Raw genomic sequence first — 18944 nt, 5'->3', positions numbered from 1 at the left:
AGTTGGTACTGTTTTCTTCATAGCTAGTATGTACATTAATCTTAACTTTAATTCAAATATTGAAATGCTTTTAATATTAACTGTTAAGTGCAAGTACGTTAAATGCTTTATGTTTATTTCACATTGGTGATTATGCTTCACACAGTTTATGTAATTAAAATGTTAATATATATAAGAAAAATACATAAAATTTACTCACAATAAATTATGATTTAAAGATTTTATCATTTTAATCATAGATTATCTAAATATTCAGCAATTGATACCCAGACACTATAGATATAAGTAGAATATTGCATCACAAATAAGGTGCGAATAGTGGATTAACAACATAGCTGAAACAACTATAGTGTATAGGAGCACTCTAATATACTGGGTAGTTATAAGAACACTGAAGCCTAGGTTTTATGAAGATAAAAATTCTGGAAACTTTAAAAGCATTATTTTAAAATAATTTTGTCACCATCTGTTCAACACATAATTTTAACTACAAGTGGAATATAACTTAATTATATCAGTCAAAAATAGGATAAAGTGATATAAATGTGAATCTCTTCCTGACACAATGTGGTGTACATTACTGAGTTTTCTCTCCACTCTTTCATATAAAAAAAATTTTCCCTTTACACTGTGTAAAGTATGTGAAATCGCTTAAAATAAGGAATTACTAAAAGTAATTTTGTTATAGGTGTTATTTGGAACAAAAGAATTACTTCATTGAAAGGACTATACAAAAAATATTTCTCAATTAAGTATATTTCAGAAAATAATACCTATACATAAAATATGCTTATCCATCAAAATAATTCTAGCTAAAACAAGGAAATTTTCTCTGGTCATTAGTAATAACATCTGACCTCAAATGAGGACACATCCCAATAAATAACACGAACAAACAAATATGGCACCTGAATGTATGACTATAGTTTCGTGCCTCATGAATATGCTGGGGCATTTAAAAACGTAAACAATCCCCTGTGGTTCTGACCCTTTTGACTGTTCCATTCACATGAGTGATACCCTGTCATCAGTAACATTTTTCATTCCCTGCAGACATTCTCAACCAGTAGAAGTGGAGGGTCACATTGATATGAGGCCACTTTCTCCCTAGCTTTTATTTTCTGTAATAAATGATGCAAAAATAAACAATAAAGGCATAGAAATAGGAAAAAATACAGTGTATCAAGAGAACCACAAATATTCCATTAGGGTTAGAATTTAGTGTGTGTGGCTGGGCATGGTTGTCCAAATCTGTAATCCCAGCACTTGGGGAGGCTGAGGTAGGTGGATCGCTCAAGCCCAGGAGTTCGAGACCAGCCTGCGCAACACAGAGAAACCCCTCTCTATTAAAAATGCAAAAAATTAGCCAAGCATAGTAGTGCATGCCTGTAGTCCCAGCTACACAGGAGGCTGAGGTGGGAGGACCACCTGAGACTTGGAGGTCGAGGCTGCAGAGAGCTGGAATCACGCCACTGCATTCCAGCTTGAGCAACAGAGCAAGACCCTGTCTTAAAAGAAAAAAAAAAAAGAAACAAAGAAAGAGAGGAAGAGAGGGAGGGAGGGAGGGAGGAAAGAAAGAAGGAGGGAGGGAGGGGGTGAGTAAATGAGGCAGATGATGAAAGAGAGGAAGAGAGGAGAGAGAGAGAGAAAGAAAGGAAAAGAATAAATAAATAAATAAATAAATAAAATGAAAGAGAGAGAAAGAACAAACGAACACAGGGTGGGTGGAGTTAAGACCATCATGACAGGTGAATTTAATATCCATCTGGCAGTTGTATAGAAGGACTTGGGGTTGGAAAAGCATGGGTCAGAGGATGTCAAATGGCAATGGTCTATGCAGGTAATGAAGAGCTGATCTAGAATAGTGGCAGTAGGGAAAGATAAAACAGACATGAGAAATAATGCACAGAACCTATAGGAGTTGGCAATTATCTAAACAAACAGAATGACAGAGTAGTCAGAGATAATTCTGGGGCTTCAGATCTGGGAGAATGAAAACAATGGTGGTGACAAATGGTACAGCATGTCTTTTGATTGTATTAGGTTTGGAAAACCAGTAGCCCCAGAGAGGTCTAAAAATTTGGTATGAATTTGGGATGAAAAGCTGAAGCTTATTATAAAGACTGAAAGACATTACCATGGAAGTAGTTAACATAAATGTTTTAGCTGAAGGTATAGGAGTGAATGAGGTCTCACAACAGAAAAAAATTAGAGGGAAAAAAGAAGACTAAAGAAAAATTCATTGATAATCAATATTTTGCAAAACTAATGTGTATTAAGTACTAATTTAGGGGCAACGTTCACACTTGGTGTCAGAAGTGGGTAAAAAGTGAAGCAATCAAAAGAATCGAGGGTCAAAAAAGTCAGAAAAAAAGGGATGCAGAGACTTTTAAGTAGCAGGGGATTAGTCATACAAAAAGATCAAGAATAAGAGAAGGCTGCTGGGTTTGGGGAAGGATCACAGCTGACTTTTCAGAGAGCAGTTATGTGTTGGAAATAACTGGGTTAAGAAGCACCAGATGGCAGGATACGTAGATTATTATTCTAAACTCACTCTCACTCATGTACCCACACTCTGTCTTTTCCACTCCCTGGTCCCTCTCTCTCTCTTTAAATGCTGGGAAAAACCTGAATGCTACAGTTGGAAGAAAAGTAACGAATGGAGGAAGATTAAAGGTGCGAAGGAGGCAGATGATTATTAACAAAACAAGACCAAAAGGAAGTAGGAATTATCCTTGGGGAAGTGGATGCAGGTCATTTACACAGAGCTGCATTCAAAGAAAAAGGAGGGTAAATGGAGATTATAAGTTAGAGAGCAGAGACACATGAGACACTGACCATGGATGGCAGCTGTCTTCTAAAGAAAGTGGCTAAACTTACAGGCTGTAGGTAAGGGAACAGAATTAAATGTTGACTTACAACTTTTATAGTGTCAAAAGAGTGGGAAAAAAAAGGGGGGGGAGGACACTTAAGAGTTACAAAAAAAAATTTAGGTTACTTTTAGCATTTGATGTTCTCCAAAACTGTTGATCATTTATGGAATTTTTAAAAATGTTAAAACTGTTGTTTTATAGTTATATAGTGTGATACACTGATGTTTCATATTTTATTTTTAACATAACACCTGAAAGAAGTAAGGTAGGTACTAAGCATTTCTGCTTTACAGATGAGGAAACAGAAACATAAAGATATTCTCTCCCAACAAGTAGAACACTATGCTTATCTCACAGGACTACCACAAAAATTCACTGTTTTGAAAGCCATATATTCAAGGTAACTCCTAGGTCGCATTTTCATGCTTGGTGTCCTCAAAACACATTCTCTGGATGTAAAAAAAAAAAAAAAAAAAAAAAGAAAAGAAAGAGTAATAGTATAGATTTAGTTAGGCTGCAGATATAAGGCATATGAATTTTCAGCACTAACATATTGCCATGCTAAATTAAAGTAAAGTACCTACCATCTGCCTTCATTACTCATAATTTAGAGCAGAAGCCACAACACTTTGTGCAAGGAGGACTTTTCCACAATTATAGTTGCATATTATTAGAAAATTGGTATACTCTGTAATTGCATGGTATACGCCAAATCATTCAGAAAGAAATATAAATAAGTAGTTATAGTAGCTCCAAGGTGGAGTATACTTATTCCAATTGCTAAACTAAAGCAAAAAACTCCACAGTCCTGTTTGCCTTTATAGACAGGAAAAGGCATTCTAATATAAAGAAAATAAGCCACCTAAGGGACACATGAACACAAAACTATCAACAATGTGCGTGAAACCCAAATTTCCCAAAGGTCTTGGCTCATTGCAATAGTTTGAATTTTTTATACTGACGTTCTATCGAAAAGATTTTTAACTATCAAGAGATTTAATCTGATCACTGAAAGTCTTTGACAAAGAAGAAATAAAAAGAATCACTGACCTGGAGTGCCACTGTGGGTTTTATTTTGTTTTGTTTTGTTTTTCTCTGGGGGGGTGAAGGGGTACAATACAACATGATGTTCAACCACTGTGGCTTTTTAATGGGATCCTAAAGCTCTGCTTCTAATACTACAGAGGCACTGAAGTCTGTAAGTTTTCAACTGTTTCAAAACTTCCCAAGAATAACTTCCACAGCTTGACACTCAATGATTTCTTGTTCTGTCATTTTAAAAAACACTTCTTACTCTGGGTTATATTTACTGTTGATCTGTAACTCTCTTTATTTTCAATAACATTTTAAACTTGCTGGTAATTTGATGTAAGTATGAAATGGAAGTACACCAATCTCACTATGTGATAACTTTTTATATGAGGCCAGATTAATAAACCATAAAATCTCTTAAGATTTTATGTGAATTTTTTAAAAATAAAAATCTTAGGTTATTTTATATACAGATGCAAGTTTTTAATATAAATTCAAGTTTAAGATAGGTTTTAATATACGCAAGAATATATGTGAAATAAGGCAAGACAAATACTAGCCAATTTTTAAAACATTCTTTAACAATAAATCTCTGGAAGGGGAAGGGCAATTGTTTACTTCAATAAATTAATTTTCATCCTTGCCTACTCAGATAACACACTGAAGAAATTCAAGTTAACAGAACAAATAAACAAAAACAATATTGGATTAAGAAGAAATTAAACTGAATGAAAGGCAGGGTTTGAACATATTTTCAACAGAGTAACACAGTTATATATAAAACTACTAACCTTGAAATCTAGCATCAACAAGGTCCATTTTTAGGAAGGGGGTGATTATTAAAGACCAAAAAGATAATTATCATTAGGTCTGAATTCTATACTACTATTTCATTCTTTTAACTAGATCTGAAATCAGATAGAATAAATTTTATGTTAATAACTATATTCTTGCAATATATACTTTAATTTTTTCCTGCTAAGCAGGCCAAGTTCAGTGTTACAAATGTTATTACCAAAAAGCATTATTATTTTATTATATAAGTAGTTCTTACATTTGTTTTTAAATAAATGGCTACTGCAAATTCTTACTAAATAAAGAATGTATATACTTTAATTAAAGCTTTAAAACACAATTATGCAAAATGTCCAATATTTTAAAAGGCCTAATAGACTCAATTACTAATGATGTATGTACACTTACATTTCTTTGCTCAATACTATTTTTGTGACTTCCTTTCACTTCCCCTTCAGCAAAAACCCCCCTTGTCACAACCTAGCCAAGAACAACAAAGGCCATATGCATAACATTGAGTTCCCTGATTTCAGTGATTAAGGATGAGTTTTTTTAAAGTTTCTAAGTTTTCTGAAGAGTTAGGTTATAAGGGAAAGGCTTACCTAGAAAAAATAAAATCACAGGTGTAGATGACAATGGCGTTGTTTATTTTAGTTGCTATAAGAATATTTACTTTCAATGATAACAAACGTATAATCTCTTACCTTAGTGACTCTTCTGGATTCAGATTCACTTTCAGATTCTGACTCTGATTCAGAATCTGAGGAACTGTCTTCTATTGAACTAGATTCGGCACTGGAAGAATCTGAAGTTTTAGATTTTTCATTTTCCTTCTCCCCATCTTCGGAATCACTATATATAATAGTAAATTTTGAAATATCAACTTTAACTCCTTTATATAAGTAGTTTATATAAAAAGTGGTTAAATTCTAGAATATATCAATAAGGTAATAATAAAGGTATTACTAATAACCAAATTAATCAGAACCCATTCAAATTCAATTCTATCCTGTCATACACATTTCAAATGCAAAAAGTCACAAAATGACACTAAATAATACCATCAAAAACAATGTAGAAAATATTAAATGTTTCATTTACCAAGAATTAAGTGTCAGCAGTAATAACTGCAAAGATATTTAGGCTGATTTTTTTTTTTTTTTTTTTGAGACGGAGTTTCACTCATGTTACCCAGGCTGGAGTGCAATGGCGCGATCTCGGCTCACCGCAACCTCCGCCTCCTGGGTTCAGGCAATTCTCCTGCCTCAGCCTCCTGAGTAGCTGGGATTACAGGCATCCACCACCATGCCCAGCTAATTTTTTGTAGTTTTAGTAGAGACGGGGTTTCACCATGTTGACCAGGATGGTATTGATCTCTTGACCTTGTGATCCACCCGCCTCGGCCTCCCAAAGTGCTGGGATTACAGGCTTGAGCCACCGCGCCCGGCCTAGGCTGATTTTTTTTAAATGCTATCTCAAAATATTAGGTGTGTATACATATCTACATACAGGGTCTCATTGTCACCTAGGCTGGAATACAGTGGTACGATCATGGCTCACTGCAGCCTCTATCTCCTGGGCTCAAGCAATTCTCCCACTTCAGCCTCCCAAGTAGTGGGGACTACAGGCATGTGCCACCACACTTAATTTTATATTTTTTTTATAGAGACAGAGTCTCACTATGTTGCCTAGGCTGGTCTGGAACTCCTGGGCTCAAGTCATCCTTCCACCTCAGCCTCCCAAAATGTTGGGGTTTCAGGATTGATCCATCACACCTGGCTTAGTAATATATTTAAATATTTATATATCTGCTTTTGCTAAAACAGATATATTTTATACATTTTGTATACATCTTGTATATATTTTATACATCTTGCATTTTATACATTTTTCTGTCAAAGAAAATTACTACACAAGTTCCCAAATGTGACCTTAAACACATTCTATAAGAAAATGTTAACCAGTTCAAAGCAAATTATTCTAATGTACTGTCTTGCTAAAAATGCAAGCTAATCAAATATAAACTTTAAAAACACCAAATGATCATACCTAAGTGTTTAACATCATTCATTTGTTCACCTGCTCAACAAATATTTATTAATTATTGACTACATGTTGGCATTATGTTAGGTGCTGAGGATAACAATGGGTAGTAAGTTACAGAGGATCTCTGTGTGTCTACCCTACAGAGTCTTCAGTCCTCTGGAGAATATAGATAAGGTGGCAGAGATAATATAGTATGATAAGTAATAAGTAATAAATTACAGTGTGTCAGAACACTATTTGTAGAGACAACTAAATAAACTTAATCCAATTAGGAATGCTTCCTTGAGAATGAGACATATAAGCCAAGATACAGAAATAAGGCCAGTAGATGGGCCAGGAAGCAGTTCTCCAAGGAGAAGCAATAACATGCAAGACGGCCAAACACCCTTCTCTGAGGGGATGAGAGCTGCTTTGTGGTGTTTATATTTTCCTCGAAAGTAAAGGTCTAGTTCTCTCTACCACATGTTTGTGTATTTTTTTTAAGAATCTACTGTGGACCAGAAAGGGCTAGGTATTTCATACCAATGATAACGATTATCTAATTTAAATGCACTCTTCATGGGTACATTATTATTCCATTTAAAATAATGAAGTTAATATTTAGAAAGGTTAAATAACCTGCTCAAAGACATATAACAGGAGGGGCAGAACTGGAACTCAAGCCTATCTCACGCCAAAGTCTGCATTTTTTCCACTATGTCATACTATCTCCCTTCAAATGAAAATACCTTGGAATGTAAAATTTAAATTTGGTAATAAATATTCATGATTACTAAATGGTGGTTTTTGAAGTTGCTTAAAGCTTATTAAGAGCTTTAAAAAATTACCATACTGACAAAGTTAAAAAAAATTCTAAGAAACAGGGAGAAAAATACAGGGGGAGGGAGAGTAGTGAGGCAAGGGAAGGGTCGATATTTCCTAGAATTGATTTTTGTAGAGGAAATATGATTGCTGTTTATTAAAAATGGAGCCATGGTAACATCTCAGAGCACATGTAATTATATTTGAAGACTGAAAAATATGTTGTTGTTTTTCCCTGGCAAAAAAATGGCAATTTATTATCCCCAATTCACTGGTTAAAATGTGTACTTAAAAATATAAGGTTCACAATGTATTTGTAATTCTCCTTGGTGAAGTAAACAATTCTTTTAAATTCAAACATGGGTAAAGAGAAAAATCCATTTCTGAAGAAAAAAGCTAATAAAACTAATGCATGACTACAAATTTCTAGCACACTGACTTTTGCTATCTGAAAAGACATTTCATGCACTGAACAAAACTTTCCCTTTCTAGAAATAAGACATGTTTTATAACTCATATCATCACAGATATTCTGATATTAAACGAGAAATATGGAATTTCTCTCAAAGACAAGGCTATTATAAACCAAGTAGCTCCTTTGCTGCAACAAGTGAATGATTCTAAATATATATACAACTTCTGGCTTTTAAGATAAGATTTTAAAAGTAAAAGTTTTATTTTATTATGCATCACTCAATTTTGATGGTAATTATTGTTTACCTTACTGCTTAGAGTTTCAGATGTTAATCTAATGAAAAGAATTTGCTGGTAACTAGGTTTTTAACTTTGCAATGATGAAAAGCCTGTATTAATTTAACCTACAGATTTCATTTGTTCTGAACAGGAAAAACAATATAAATCACTTTTAAAATCATTAAATCCTGACTTAAATTAATAAAGTCATAATTAGGGCATTATGCTGTGTTTGTTATGGAAGTGGCAGGGCGAGCTGCTTTAATTACTGTCTGTAATAAAAGGAGCAGAGAGCGTACTGCGCCCCAATCAGTGCTGTCAGCCACGACTGAGCCGAGCTGCAAGCTCATCAAGTGAGCGGGCAGTAGGCTCTCGCAGAAAGGACCATCATGTGGGCAGAGGCCACTCGCTGACAGCAGTGGGGAAAACAGAGTTGCACAATCCAAGATATTAGCCCCAATTACTCAAAATTTTAATGACATTTTAATACACGATAACGTTGTTAATAATGGGAGATCTTAAAAAGTGCTAACACTTAAATATCCTATGATTGTCTTCCTTCACAGCCCTTGACTCTAATATTTGAGTCATAATCTTTTTAATATAACATTATTTAGAAAAATCAATTGTCTTGGTTACATAATGGCAAAGTGTTGAAGGATTTAATTTTAGCTCTCAGCGAAATTGCTACAAAAGGTAATTAAGTGTTTCATACCTATTGCTCGATCACTTAACTCAGCCTTCCAAGGTTATACCAATTTTTAAAATGTAACCCCAAGATACGTTCAAGTTCAAAATGAAAGCTAAGCATTATAAGTAGGAAAATAATGTGAACAGCTAGCACTTTAATTTTAAAAGGTTTAATATCTGTTTGGGAAAAAATACACACTATTTTCCTCTCACTATTTTTGGACTACCAAGAACTATCTTGCTGGGGCAAAATTTCACAGAGTATTTCTTTGAAGGAAATTCTGACAAAATAAGTTACCTTTTTCCTTTGGCTTTTGAGTTCCTCTTGGCTGTTCTTTTGTTTTCTTGGCCTGAGTCCCTTCCACTTTCACTGTCCTGCTCACTGGAGGAGTCCTCACTGCTGTCCTCACTGCTGTCTCCTTCCTCCCCACTTTGGCCTTGTTCTCCACTTTCACTTCCAGATTCACTCTCTGAAAAACAGAACCAGATGTTCTTAGATTTATAGTCATTTAATTAAACACACAGACACCTGTAACTGTCAATATTCATCACAAATAAAACCAGATGTTGAATTTCAGTTCAGCGGACATCACTTGTTCAATACTTTATTCCCACATCCCATTCTTCAGCTCTATGGATTCCTTTAGCACGGTGAGCTTCAGGGGATGCAAACAGGGAGAGGATGCTCTGACAGTGAGCAGAGGAAAGCTAAGCAAAGGTGAACCAAATAAAACAAACTTGAGGGAATCCCACTTTTTAAACCCCAACATATCTAGCTATGCCAAAAACTTTCTCTTAAAGAATTACTAGGGACTGATATAAGGCTAAAGAAATAATTTTGAATTCTTCTGCTTGTAATGGGAAATTCTATTTAGAGTAAAAGAAGGCAACAGTTGAATCTTAGGAACAAATTTTGAGAGGAAAATGAGCCATTCGAATCACCTGGAAAAACCTCCAGATTCAAAAGACAATCAGCAAAATGACTAATTAAAGAGTTACTAGTAAAAAAAAAAAAAAAAGAGTTACTAGTTATTTGAGCTAGTAAAGGAGTCTTCATAGGTGAAAGAGATGATAAAGTTACATTGAGGGATTATACTTTTAAATGTTTTATGTATAAATTATGGTATAATATGACTCTTTGAAGAAAATACACAAAAATATATGTACAAATTTAAAGTGAAGCATAATTGTTTACTATTTAAAATGACTATAACTACAGAGCTGTGTCCCAGAAAAAAGGGCAAACTGTTGCCCTGCTTGTGATCTACGTAATGAAGCACTTTTAGGCAGGAACATAACCTTTAATTAAAACATACAACATCATGAAGATCCATCACAGTGAAAAGCTAGGACTGCCTGTATTCTTTTAAGATGGCTTGCAAGGGGTACAGATTCAAATCCCGGCTCTGCTACTTGCCAGTTGTAAAACTGAGCAAGTTACTCAACTTCTCTGGGTCTTGGTTTCCTTTTCAGCAAATGGAGATAATAATACTAGTTACTTTACAGAGCTGTTGTGAAGATTAAATGATTTGAAACATGCAAAGGTGATTAGAACACAACAGGGTCTGCCATAGGGCAAGGCACTCATCACTATCATCATTTACAAACAGGAAAATTTATTTTTCTAAAATAAAACTATTAAATAAGGACATTTTAAATTGGTGGTGATATCCAAGTTATACACACATACATATTAAGTCAGATAACTGGCTTAGGCCATAAACAATGAAAAGAAATTCCAGCATCTAAGTTACTCTCTCATGTTATCACATGGGACCGCAACACAAATCTGGGGCCAGCTCACTTCAGGCACCATTGTTTAAATTTTCAAGTCAGTAAAATCTTAGAGAAAATTTGTTTATTCTCAAAAATGCTTGCTATCTGGAAAACACAATCTCATAGCTTAATGAGACAAGCTTTCTTTTTTCCTCTGGCAGCTACAGAACTCCTGCCACATGGCTCATTATTATATGTATTCAGACAAACTCATAAAAAGCTGTAATGTTAATGGAATATTTCTAAAATGTTTTAAAAATGGTCAGCCTATGAATAGGCATGGGCCAGTGCATACATATAATGGAGACAAATATCTATATGTAATTCTATAAAATGAAGAAGTACATGATTACACAAACAGATCACTGCAACATGTCTATATTACTCCTGAAATTCCATACTTTTTAATATCGACTTTCTCAATTAAGTTATTTTTCTACTCTTCAGCTGATTACTTCAGAGGGTAATGTATCACAGGTTAATTTATCAGATACTAAAAACAAAGATTTTTGATAAGAAAGAGAAAAAAAAAGAGTGAACGACCTTAGAGTAGGGTAGTAGATAATCAAGTAAGAGTGATGGGCCCTGGTTCTCCAGGGAATAAAAATTTTAGAGAAAGTTGGGTGTCACTTGGTCTTGTGTCAGATTTGCCTATTATGTTAACTGTTAATAAGAACATCAGAAAGTAACTCCAATATATTTTTCATTATGCAAATCACTCATAGAACTTTAGCAATGAAGAGACTTTAAGAAATATTTAAGGCTACCCACCCCCTTTCATTTGTCTGATACAGAGAAAAGTAGGTGCCTTATTCAATTTCCATAGTTAAAACCCAGGGCTTCTAAATCCTTCCTATTAAGCATTCTTTTCACTGCATATAGTTATCCTCCATCTTTAGTTTGATTCTTTTATAGTATATAGAGACTTAATAATTTTAGCTTTATCTCTACAGAGGTTCACAGAAAGAGATGACTATAAAATGCAAAGGCTTTTCAAGGTATAAAATAAACTTTACATTTTTATAAAAGAAAGATACTTTTAAAGACCCCACTAAAAGTTTATCAAGGGTAAAATTGTGTTTTTCAACAGATATAACAGGCATTGTGGTTTAGAATTCAGATGAGTTCCTGTTTTAGCTATACCAATGTATTAGCTATTGTCCAAGAGACACTGTCAAGCAAAAAGGGAATTTAGTAAAGTAATAAAAAATTACTTTGAAAACTAAACAGTGATACATAAACGAAAGGGATTATTTTGATAATACAAATTTCACTTAAAACCACCTGCTGAATATTACGGATTAGGCCTTGTTGTTTTTGAGAGACAGCATGTAATCCACTATGTAAACAGTACATGCCAATAAATTATAAAACCCACCACTGTCACTGCTACTATCAGAAGAGTCCTCCTCTTCCTCAGATTCAGAATAGAACTTCTTAGCAGAATTCTCTTGCTTTGCTTTTCCTGCTGGGGTCCATTCTTTGGCCTGTTTAAACAAATAAAATAAATATAAATGAACTCTCATTAAGGGATTTAGACTTCTGGCAAACTTAATCATTAAGAATATAACTGAATTCAAAAGAAAGCTTAAGGCCTCAACAGAGAATGCAACTGTTAGGAGTCCTGGTATTAAGGCTGATTCACTCAACTCCTAAATATACAACAGAAACTCACCAGAGCCCGTTAGGTTAAACCAACTATCTTCTTTTAAATACATAATTTTTTAAAACTTTTGTGTTTGTAGGCCCACAGAAGATTTAAACAAAAGTAATATATCCTAAAATAGGTAAGCACCATTAGAAATAGATTCAATAACTGCAAAAACAAACACAAGTTAATAGCTTGACATTGAAGTAAAAGAGAGAAAAAACAAGTAAAGAAAATATTTAGTGTAGGCAATAAACTTCCCCAACCATCTCAACAGTCTTAATCCTGGAGTCATCCTGGACTTCTCCCTTTTTCTCGTATCCTATACATCTAAACCATCAAGAAATCCTGTAGTTACCCTGGTCTGACCCATCCTACTCTTCTGGACTACTCATTACCTTGCTTCTTCTGCCCCTAGCAAATGAAGTTTGCACAACACAGTATCTAGAATGATTCCATTAAAACCTAAATCAGATGAAGCTCCTTTTTGGCCTGAAACCCTGTAATGGCTTCCCACTTTACTCAGAGAAAAAGCTGATGTCCCTACAACAGACTGCACAGCTTGACACAACCATCGGTTCATGACTGCCCCACAACGACTGTCCCTGTCCCCACCTCTCTGACCTCTTGCTGCTCACCCTCTTGCCTGATCTGCTCTGGCCACGCTTTCCTGGTCCTCCAAATGTACCAGGCATGCTTCCAGCTTCCAGCCTTCCCCTTAGATTTTGCCACTTCCAACACCATTCCCCTCTACCTTTTTTTTTTTTTTTTTTTTAAATCACAGCATGTATTACTTTTTAACATACTATACAATCTACTTGTTTTTTTTAACTGGTTGGTTTATCCTTGGCAGAATGTAAGTTTCTGGAGAGCAGAGAATTTAAAATATTTTGTTCAATTTTAAGTGTGGCTGACACGATAAATACTAATTATACTTATTAGCCTCTTAAAGACTTTAATATTAAATTCAGAAAATATACTTAAGAAAAATATTGACTTTAGTGTTTATTAAATATAGTATTAATAGTAGCATTTACTAATATGATCCCCTTTAACAACTTTAATACAGTGTTATTAGTTTGCTTTTATAGTCATAACCTTGATTCGTCAAGAAATTAAATCATGTTTCATATATAATTTTTTAAAGAGCAGGGAAATGTATACTTCTGAAAAGGTCAAAATAGTTGAGACTCATTTATTTATTGTACCTTTGAATTTTTACTACGTGCAAGTCTTTGCTAGAGTACATATTTTGTTGCAAAGGAATCTACGGCATGACAGAAGTTCTTATTCAAGATGTTTCTCTGCACTGAATATACAATAGAACCAGCTGAGAAGAGTTTTTAAATGTTAGTACAAACAATAAAAATATTAATACTAAAAAAACGAATACCTGAGTTCACCTCCTGAAATTCTGATTTGATTGGTCTGGTGCACGTCTGACCTAGTTTTGCTTTGTTTAAAAATCTCCATATGATTATAATGTGCAGCTACATGTAAAAACCACTGATCTAAGGCCAGGTGATGTGGCTCATGCCTGTTCCCTCAGCACTTTGGGAGCTGAGGCAGGAGGATGGATTGAGCCCAGGAGTTTGAGGCTGCAGTGAGTTATGATCGCACCACTGCATTCCAGCCTGGGTGACAGAGCAAAACCATGTCTCAAAATAAATTAAAAAATAAAACCACTGATCTACAGGGCTTAAGGTATGTTGCTTAAAAAGAGAAGATTCAGTGATGTGGAAAATTACTAACTGGACAGTAACAGCAAATTAATGAGTAAAAATTACTTAAACATATTTGAATAAGATAGCTACGTAAGAGCAACAGTATGGCTTTCTTTTATATGTATTTAAAATGCTTCTTTCTACAAAGATAGTATTCTATAAACAAGGTTCTCCTATATCTGGTAAACTCTGAAGTCCATATTTTTCTTAAATCCAAACACATATCTCTGAGGTCTGATAAAAAGTTTGTTGGATTAATCAGACTAAATCAATAATTTTGGAAAACTAGGCTTCTATGCTTAAAGGTACATTTTTTCTTGACATAGCCATGAACTCTATGGAGTTTCAGGTTTTAAAAGGCCAAAGACGAACACTAAAAATATTTTAATTTTTTATGACCAAAAAACCATATTATCATGCAAAGCAAAAGGAGTAATAGGGAAAAAGAGAGGAAGAGAACATAGACACTCATTTGAAAGTTCCTATGAAGGGGAAAGTGTTGATAAATGTGTTTATAAAGCAAAATACCCTTCATATGCAGAAGGTAGTCTTTCTGTAAATGGAGAAGAAAGGACTTCCTAGAACTAAGCAAATAAACTCGTAACTAAGGATCTTCAAAACTTACTGGGATCATAATATAAATATACATTATATTTTATATCCTGGAAACGGTGGTGTGTAATTCAAAGTGACTTCTACTGTCAATCGGATTAGGTTCCCTGTCCTTTTGATTAAAATATCAGATTATCTAAACCTAGGCCATTTTTCTTACTAAGTTATATTTCACAGTAACAAGACTTGACCCTGTAAGATCACTTTACAGGAAAACTAGAATAACATAGTATATTATGTGCATGAAATACAGTGACATGACTTGGAAGGGAGATGAAGTAGAGTGAAAGACAAGAAAAATAACACGGACATTATTTTCTGTATTGTAGCTGCATGTGAAAATAAAACTATCTACATTATTTTTATACTTGACTGTATCTCCCACAGTATAATTTTAAGCCAATTGTCTCAGAGTCCAATAGACGGAAGCTGTTTTCTGCACAGCATCAACAGACACTGACAGTTTTATCAAACCATGTTCCATCAGTTATAATGATTCTCCCTAAGTTACCAATTATTAATTTCATAAATATAATAAGCAAAATGAAAAAAATTAATTTGTCTCTGTTGAATTGGACAGGTGAAACGAACACAATTGGTTATGTTTAAGTACTGTCCCAATAAGACAGTTAAGTTAATGCTTAGAAAAGCACATGAAAATGGAAGAAGTCAGCCAACAAACCAATCTACCAGCCAATAAAGGATACTGCTGAGACCAAATTAAACTGCACAGCATTGCTATCAACTTCTGAAATGATAATGCTTTTTGGTGGGTGGGGGCAGTAGGGCAGCAAGGAGGTAGGAATAAGGCAGAAGTAGGGGAAAGATAAAAGGATGGCTCTACTTGGGATAAAACATTATGTACTCCATAATGAAAAAAACAAACAAACAAAAACCAGAAACATAAAAACAACAAACAAGCATAGTAAGAAATTAGGAGAAAAAGTACGTCCACAGGAGGAACCATAACAAAGAACACTTTATTTATATTCTAGTATCTGATCAAAAGTTGCACAAATAGGCTGGGCACAGTGGCTCACACCTATAATCCCAGCACTAAGGCGGGCAGATCACTTGAGGTCAGGAGTTTGAGACCAGCCTGGCCTACACGGCGAAATCCCATCTCTACTAAAAATACAAAAATTAGCCAGGCATGGTGGTGTGCACTTGTAATCCTAGCTAGTAGGGAGGCTGAGGCAGGAGAATTGCTTAAACCTAGGAGGCAGAGGTTGCAGTGAGCCAAGACAGCACCCCTGCACTCTAGCCTGGGGGACAGAACAAGACTCTGTCTCAAAACAAACAAATAAACAATAACAACAACAAAAAAAAAACAAGCAAAAAAAAAGTTGTACCAATAAGGCAACTTTTTTGAAGAGTACTTAAGAGTATGCAGATTTGAGTGAAAATCAACAAACTCAGCTGCAAGGAGGGACAGACATGTAATTGGTTCTTATATTTTTACATATTTCTAGTATTACGAATTTTTAGCCATCTCTAAGTACAGATCATTTGTAACAACATAAAAATGATGGTGCTAAGTACTAAGGATAATACAGATTTACAAACAAGCTCAATGTCCCTCTCCTCATATTACATAATAAAACATATAACAGCGTGGACAATGAACTCAGACCTGGGTTGGAATATGGTTCTATCACTTACTAGCCATGTGAACTTAGGCAATTTACTTAGGTTCTCTGAGACTTGGCTTCCTCATCTGCAAAATGGGAATAACAATAACCATCACTTAGGATCATTATTAGGTTTAAACAAGATAGTTTTTGTAAAACATTATCATAGTACACTGTCAGGGTTTCCTAAATGGTGCTATTGTTAGTTCTGGCCATGCTTCAAAGCCAAGATAAGTTGGAGTGGTTAAGAGAAACATTATTTCTCAGAGGAATCAAATTACATGGCTATGATCATTATAGAAATTCTATTTATTAAAGTAATAAAGGTTTTCTTCCACTGTCTACAGAAAAGTTAAGAGCAAGAAGGTTAACTCACTTTCCCACAGGAATTAGCAAAGAACTCCAGTTATGTGAATCCTAATTCAATGCATCTTTCCAACCAGAAAAGTATCTAGAATATAATTCTTAACTGCTCTTTGTTTGTTAATTCTACATTTTAAAGTATTAGATATATTTCACATAATTTTTAAATATAATCAGAAGACCTCTCTCCTTATTTTTCTTCTTTATATAAGAAAGAAACAGATATTAGAAAAGAATGTTAATTCTTTGATCTCAATGGCCAGCATTTTTTGAAAGATTGAGAAAAAGAGTATTTATACAGCAATTTTTTTTTTTTATCAGAAACCACTATATTATTCACTTTGTGACCTTGTCAAAGGACATTTTTGGTACACAATGCTCCCTATTTATGTTCAGGTTTCATATAAAAATAGTTCATCAGAAAATCTAGAAGAACACTTTGTATGGTTTTTCTGAAAAAGAACAGCAAAAATTATTCAGAAAGATATTGTCAGGAAGCTGACAAATCTCTAAATAAAGTAGAAAAAACTTGATCCAATGAAACTAAATACCTTAGAAATTGAATCTACGCGGCTACAAATGCAATAGCACAAATGTGGGTGGTACTGATGCAGAGAATTCAGTTCTCTGTTTCCTTGAAGAAAAAGAACAGTACATGTACAATGGCATAGGAATACTAAAATATTTAGTTCCTGTAAAGGCAAGGTATATCTACCATATTACATTTAGAAGTACTAAAACAATTTTCAATGTTCAACTCTCCAAAAAAGCTTTTATGTAAAACAACAGTTATCCTAGAGTATTCTACTGCTTTAACAAAATTAATTTCAGAAAGGTCAGCTTACCAACTCTATTACTTCTACATTTCGAACTGATGGGTCAGGCGCCACCTCTGGCCAATTAGATAATTCCAGGTACCCAGTAGCTTTAACGTTGAGAGTATGAGATAAGGTGCCAAGCTGGAAATGATCTCTATCTATTAAAAATAGGGAAAAATATAAAATAAACAATATGAGCTGTATATAAAGAACAATCATAATCAGAGCTCAAGGTAATTGGCATATTACCTCAAATGTCAAGGAATAAATATAAACTAGGAAGCTCTTCATAGGTCAAAAAACTGATTTCAGTCCATAGATTACAATAATCTCCCCCATAATGGTCAATAAAAAAGCTAATCAGTCAGTGTGTTTAGAGGTGTTGCTCTGAAATGTAGCTTCTCTAAAAATTACTTTACTGTGAATATTAAGAATGACAGCACAGTTAAACAATCCATATACATGTCTTGGCACAAACACATCCAGAATTTTAATAGTTTTTCTACAAAACTGAATTGCTTTTGATCGCTTTACTACATTAAATAGGAAACAATATGAAAACTAAGGTATATAATCATTTGATTCCAACTGGAATGGCTACTTGTAAACTGATAAAATACTTATTAATCCTTTTAAAAAGCTAGGAAACATAAGTCGACTTCCTTCTTTGAAAATCCAGTTTAAATATGATGAGGTTTTTTTAATAAAATAATTCCTCCTAGAAACACTGATATTAGTGTACACAGAATATTTAATTAATAACTCACTATTAAAAAGACATATTTCTTATAAACTATTCAAAATACAAATGAGGTTATTATGTATAAGAATAACACAGTTGTCATCTATTGCTCAGTTTAAATGTTAGAATAAAGTCAGAAGGCTTAAAATTATTTAGGTAAATAAGGTCTACAAAAATGTGAACTTTAATATAAAACTTGCTTTTGAAAGCAGATGAATGAGTAGAAAACATATTGTTCTTATATATTTACATATGCTAATCATTTATATTTCCTAAGCAATAAATTTTAATCCCATTAGAAATGGCGACATCCTGTCATAATTTTTTAGATAACATATATTTTGTAGTTATATTCTGATAATACCTTTAAAAGGGGACTCAAGCAGTGGTGCAGGTTTTTGTGCTAGGAATATTTTTTTGGCATATTTACTTAAAGCTCCACTCTTTTCATTCGGAACAATAAGCTGCCTAATAAATCTTGTACGGTCTCTGATGTCGTAGTTTTGATCATACTTGCCGAGATTTAATATGTACTGGGTAAGCAATTTTGTCTGTTGGAAAAAAACAGATCAAGATGAGAATACAGTTATTTATGATTATTGATAACTCTGGATAAACATATTTAAAGAGGTAATAAAAACGAATGGTTATGTCAAACAAATGTTGTTCCGTAGGGAATATGCATTTCTAATGCTGCAAA

The 18944-nt window shown here is 34.0% G+C and overlaps 1 protein-coding gene across 7 annotated transcripts in view; it reads right to left on the bottom strand.

Moving 5' to 3' along the window:
- AP3B1 (adaptor related protein complex 3 subunit beta 1) overlaps positions 1-18944 on the bottom strand; it is a 269274-nt gene that overhangs the window by 92868 nt on the left and 157462 nt on the right. For all 7 annotated transcript variants that reach the window (XR_004268935.1, XM_032277581.1, XM_032277584.1 and 4 more), the window contains exons 16-20: positions 18609-18795; positions 17530-17660; positions 12085-12193; positions 9229-9400; positions 5405-5552 (exon numbers count right to left, since the gene is read on the bottom strand). Coding sequence is in view for 6 of the 7 variants with exons in the window: in XM_032277581.1 (XP_032133472.1) it covers positions 5405-5552; positions 9229-9400; positions 12085-12193; positions 17530-17660; positions 18609-18795 (747 nt within the window). In the remaining variant the exon portion in view is untranslated. The remainder of the gene's footprint in view (positions 1-5404; positions 5553-9228; positions 9401-12084; positions 12194-17529; positions 17661-18608; positions 18796-18944) is intronic.

Source organism: Sapajus apella, unplaced genomic scaffold (genome assembly GCF_009761245.1).
Source record: "Sapajus apella isolate SASKATOON/1434 unplaced genomic scaffold, GSC_monkey_1.0 scaffold1, whole genome shotgun sequence".
Classification (NCBI taxonomy): domain Eukaryota; kingdom Metazoa; phylum Chordata; class Mammalia; order Primates; family Cebidae; genus Sapajus; species Sapajus apella.
The sequence above is the reverse complement of the archived record's forward strand: the minus strand, read 5'-3'. Positions and strand labels throughout refer to the sequence as shown.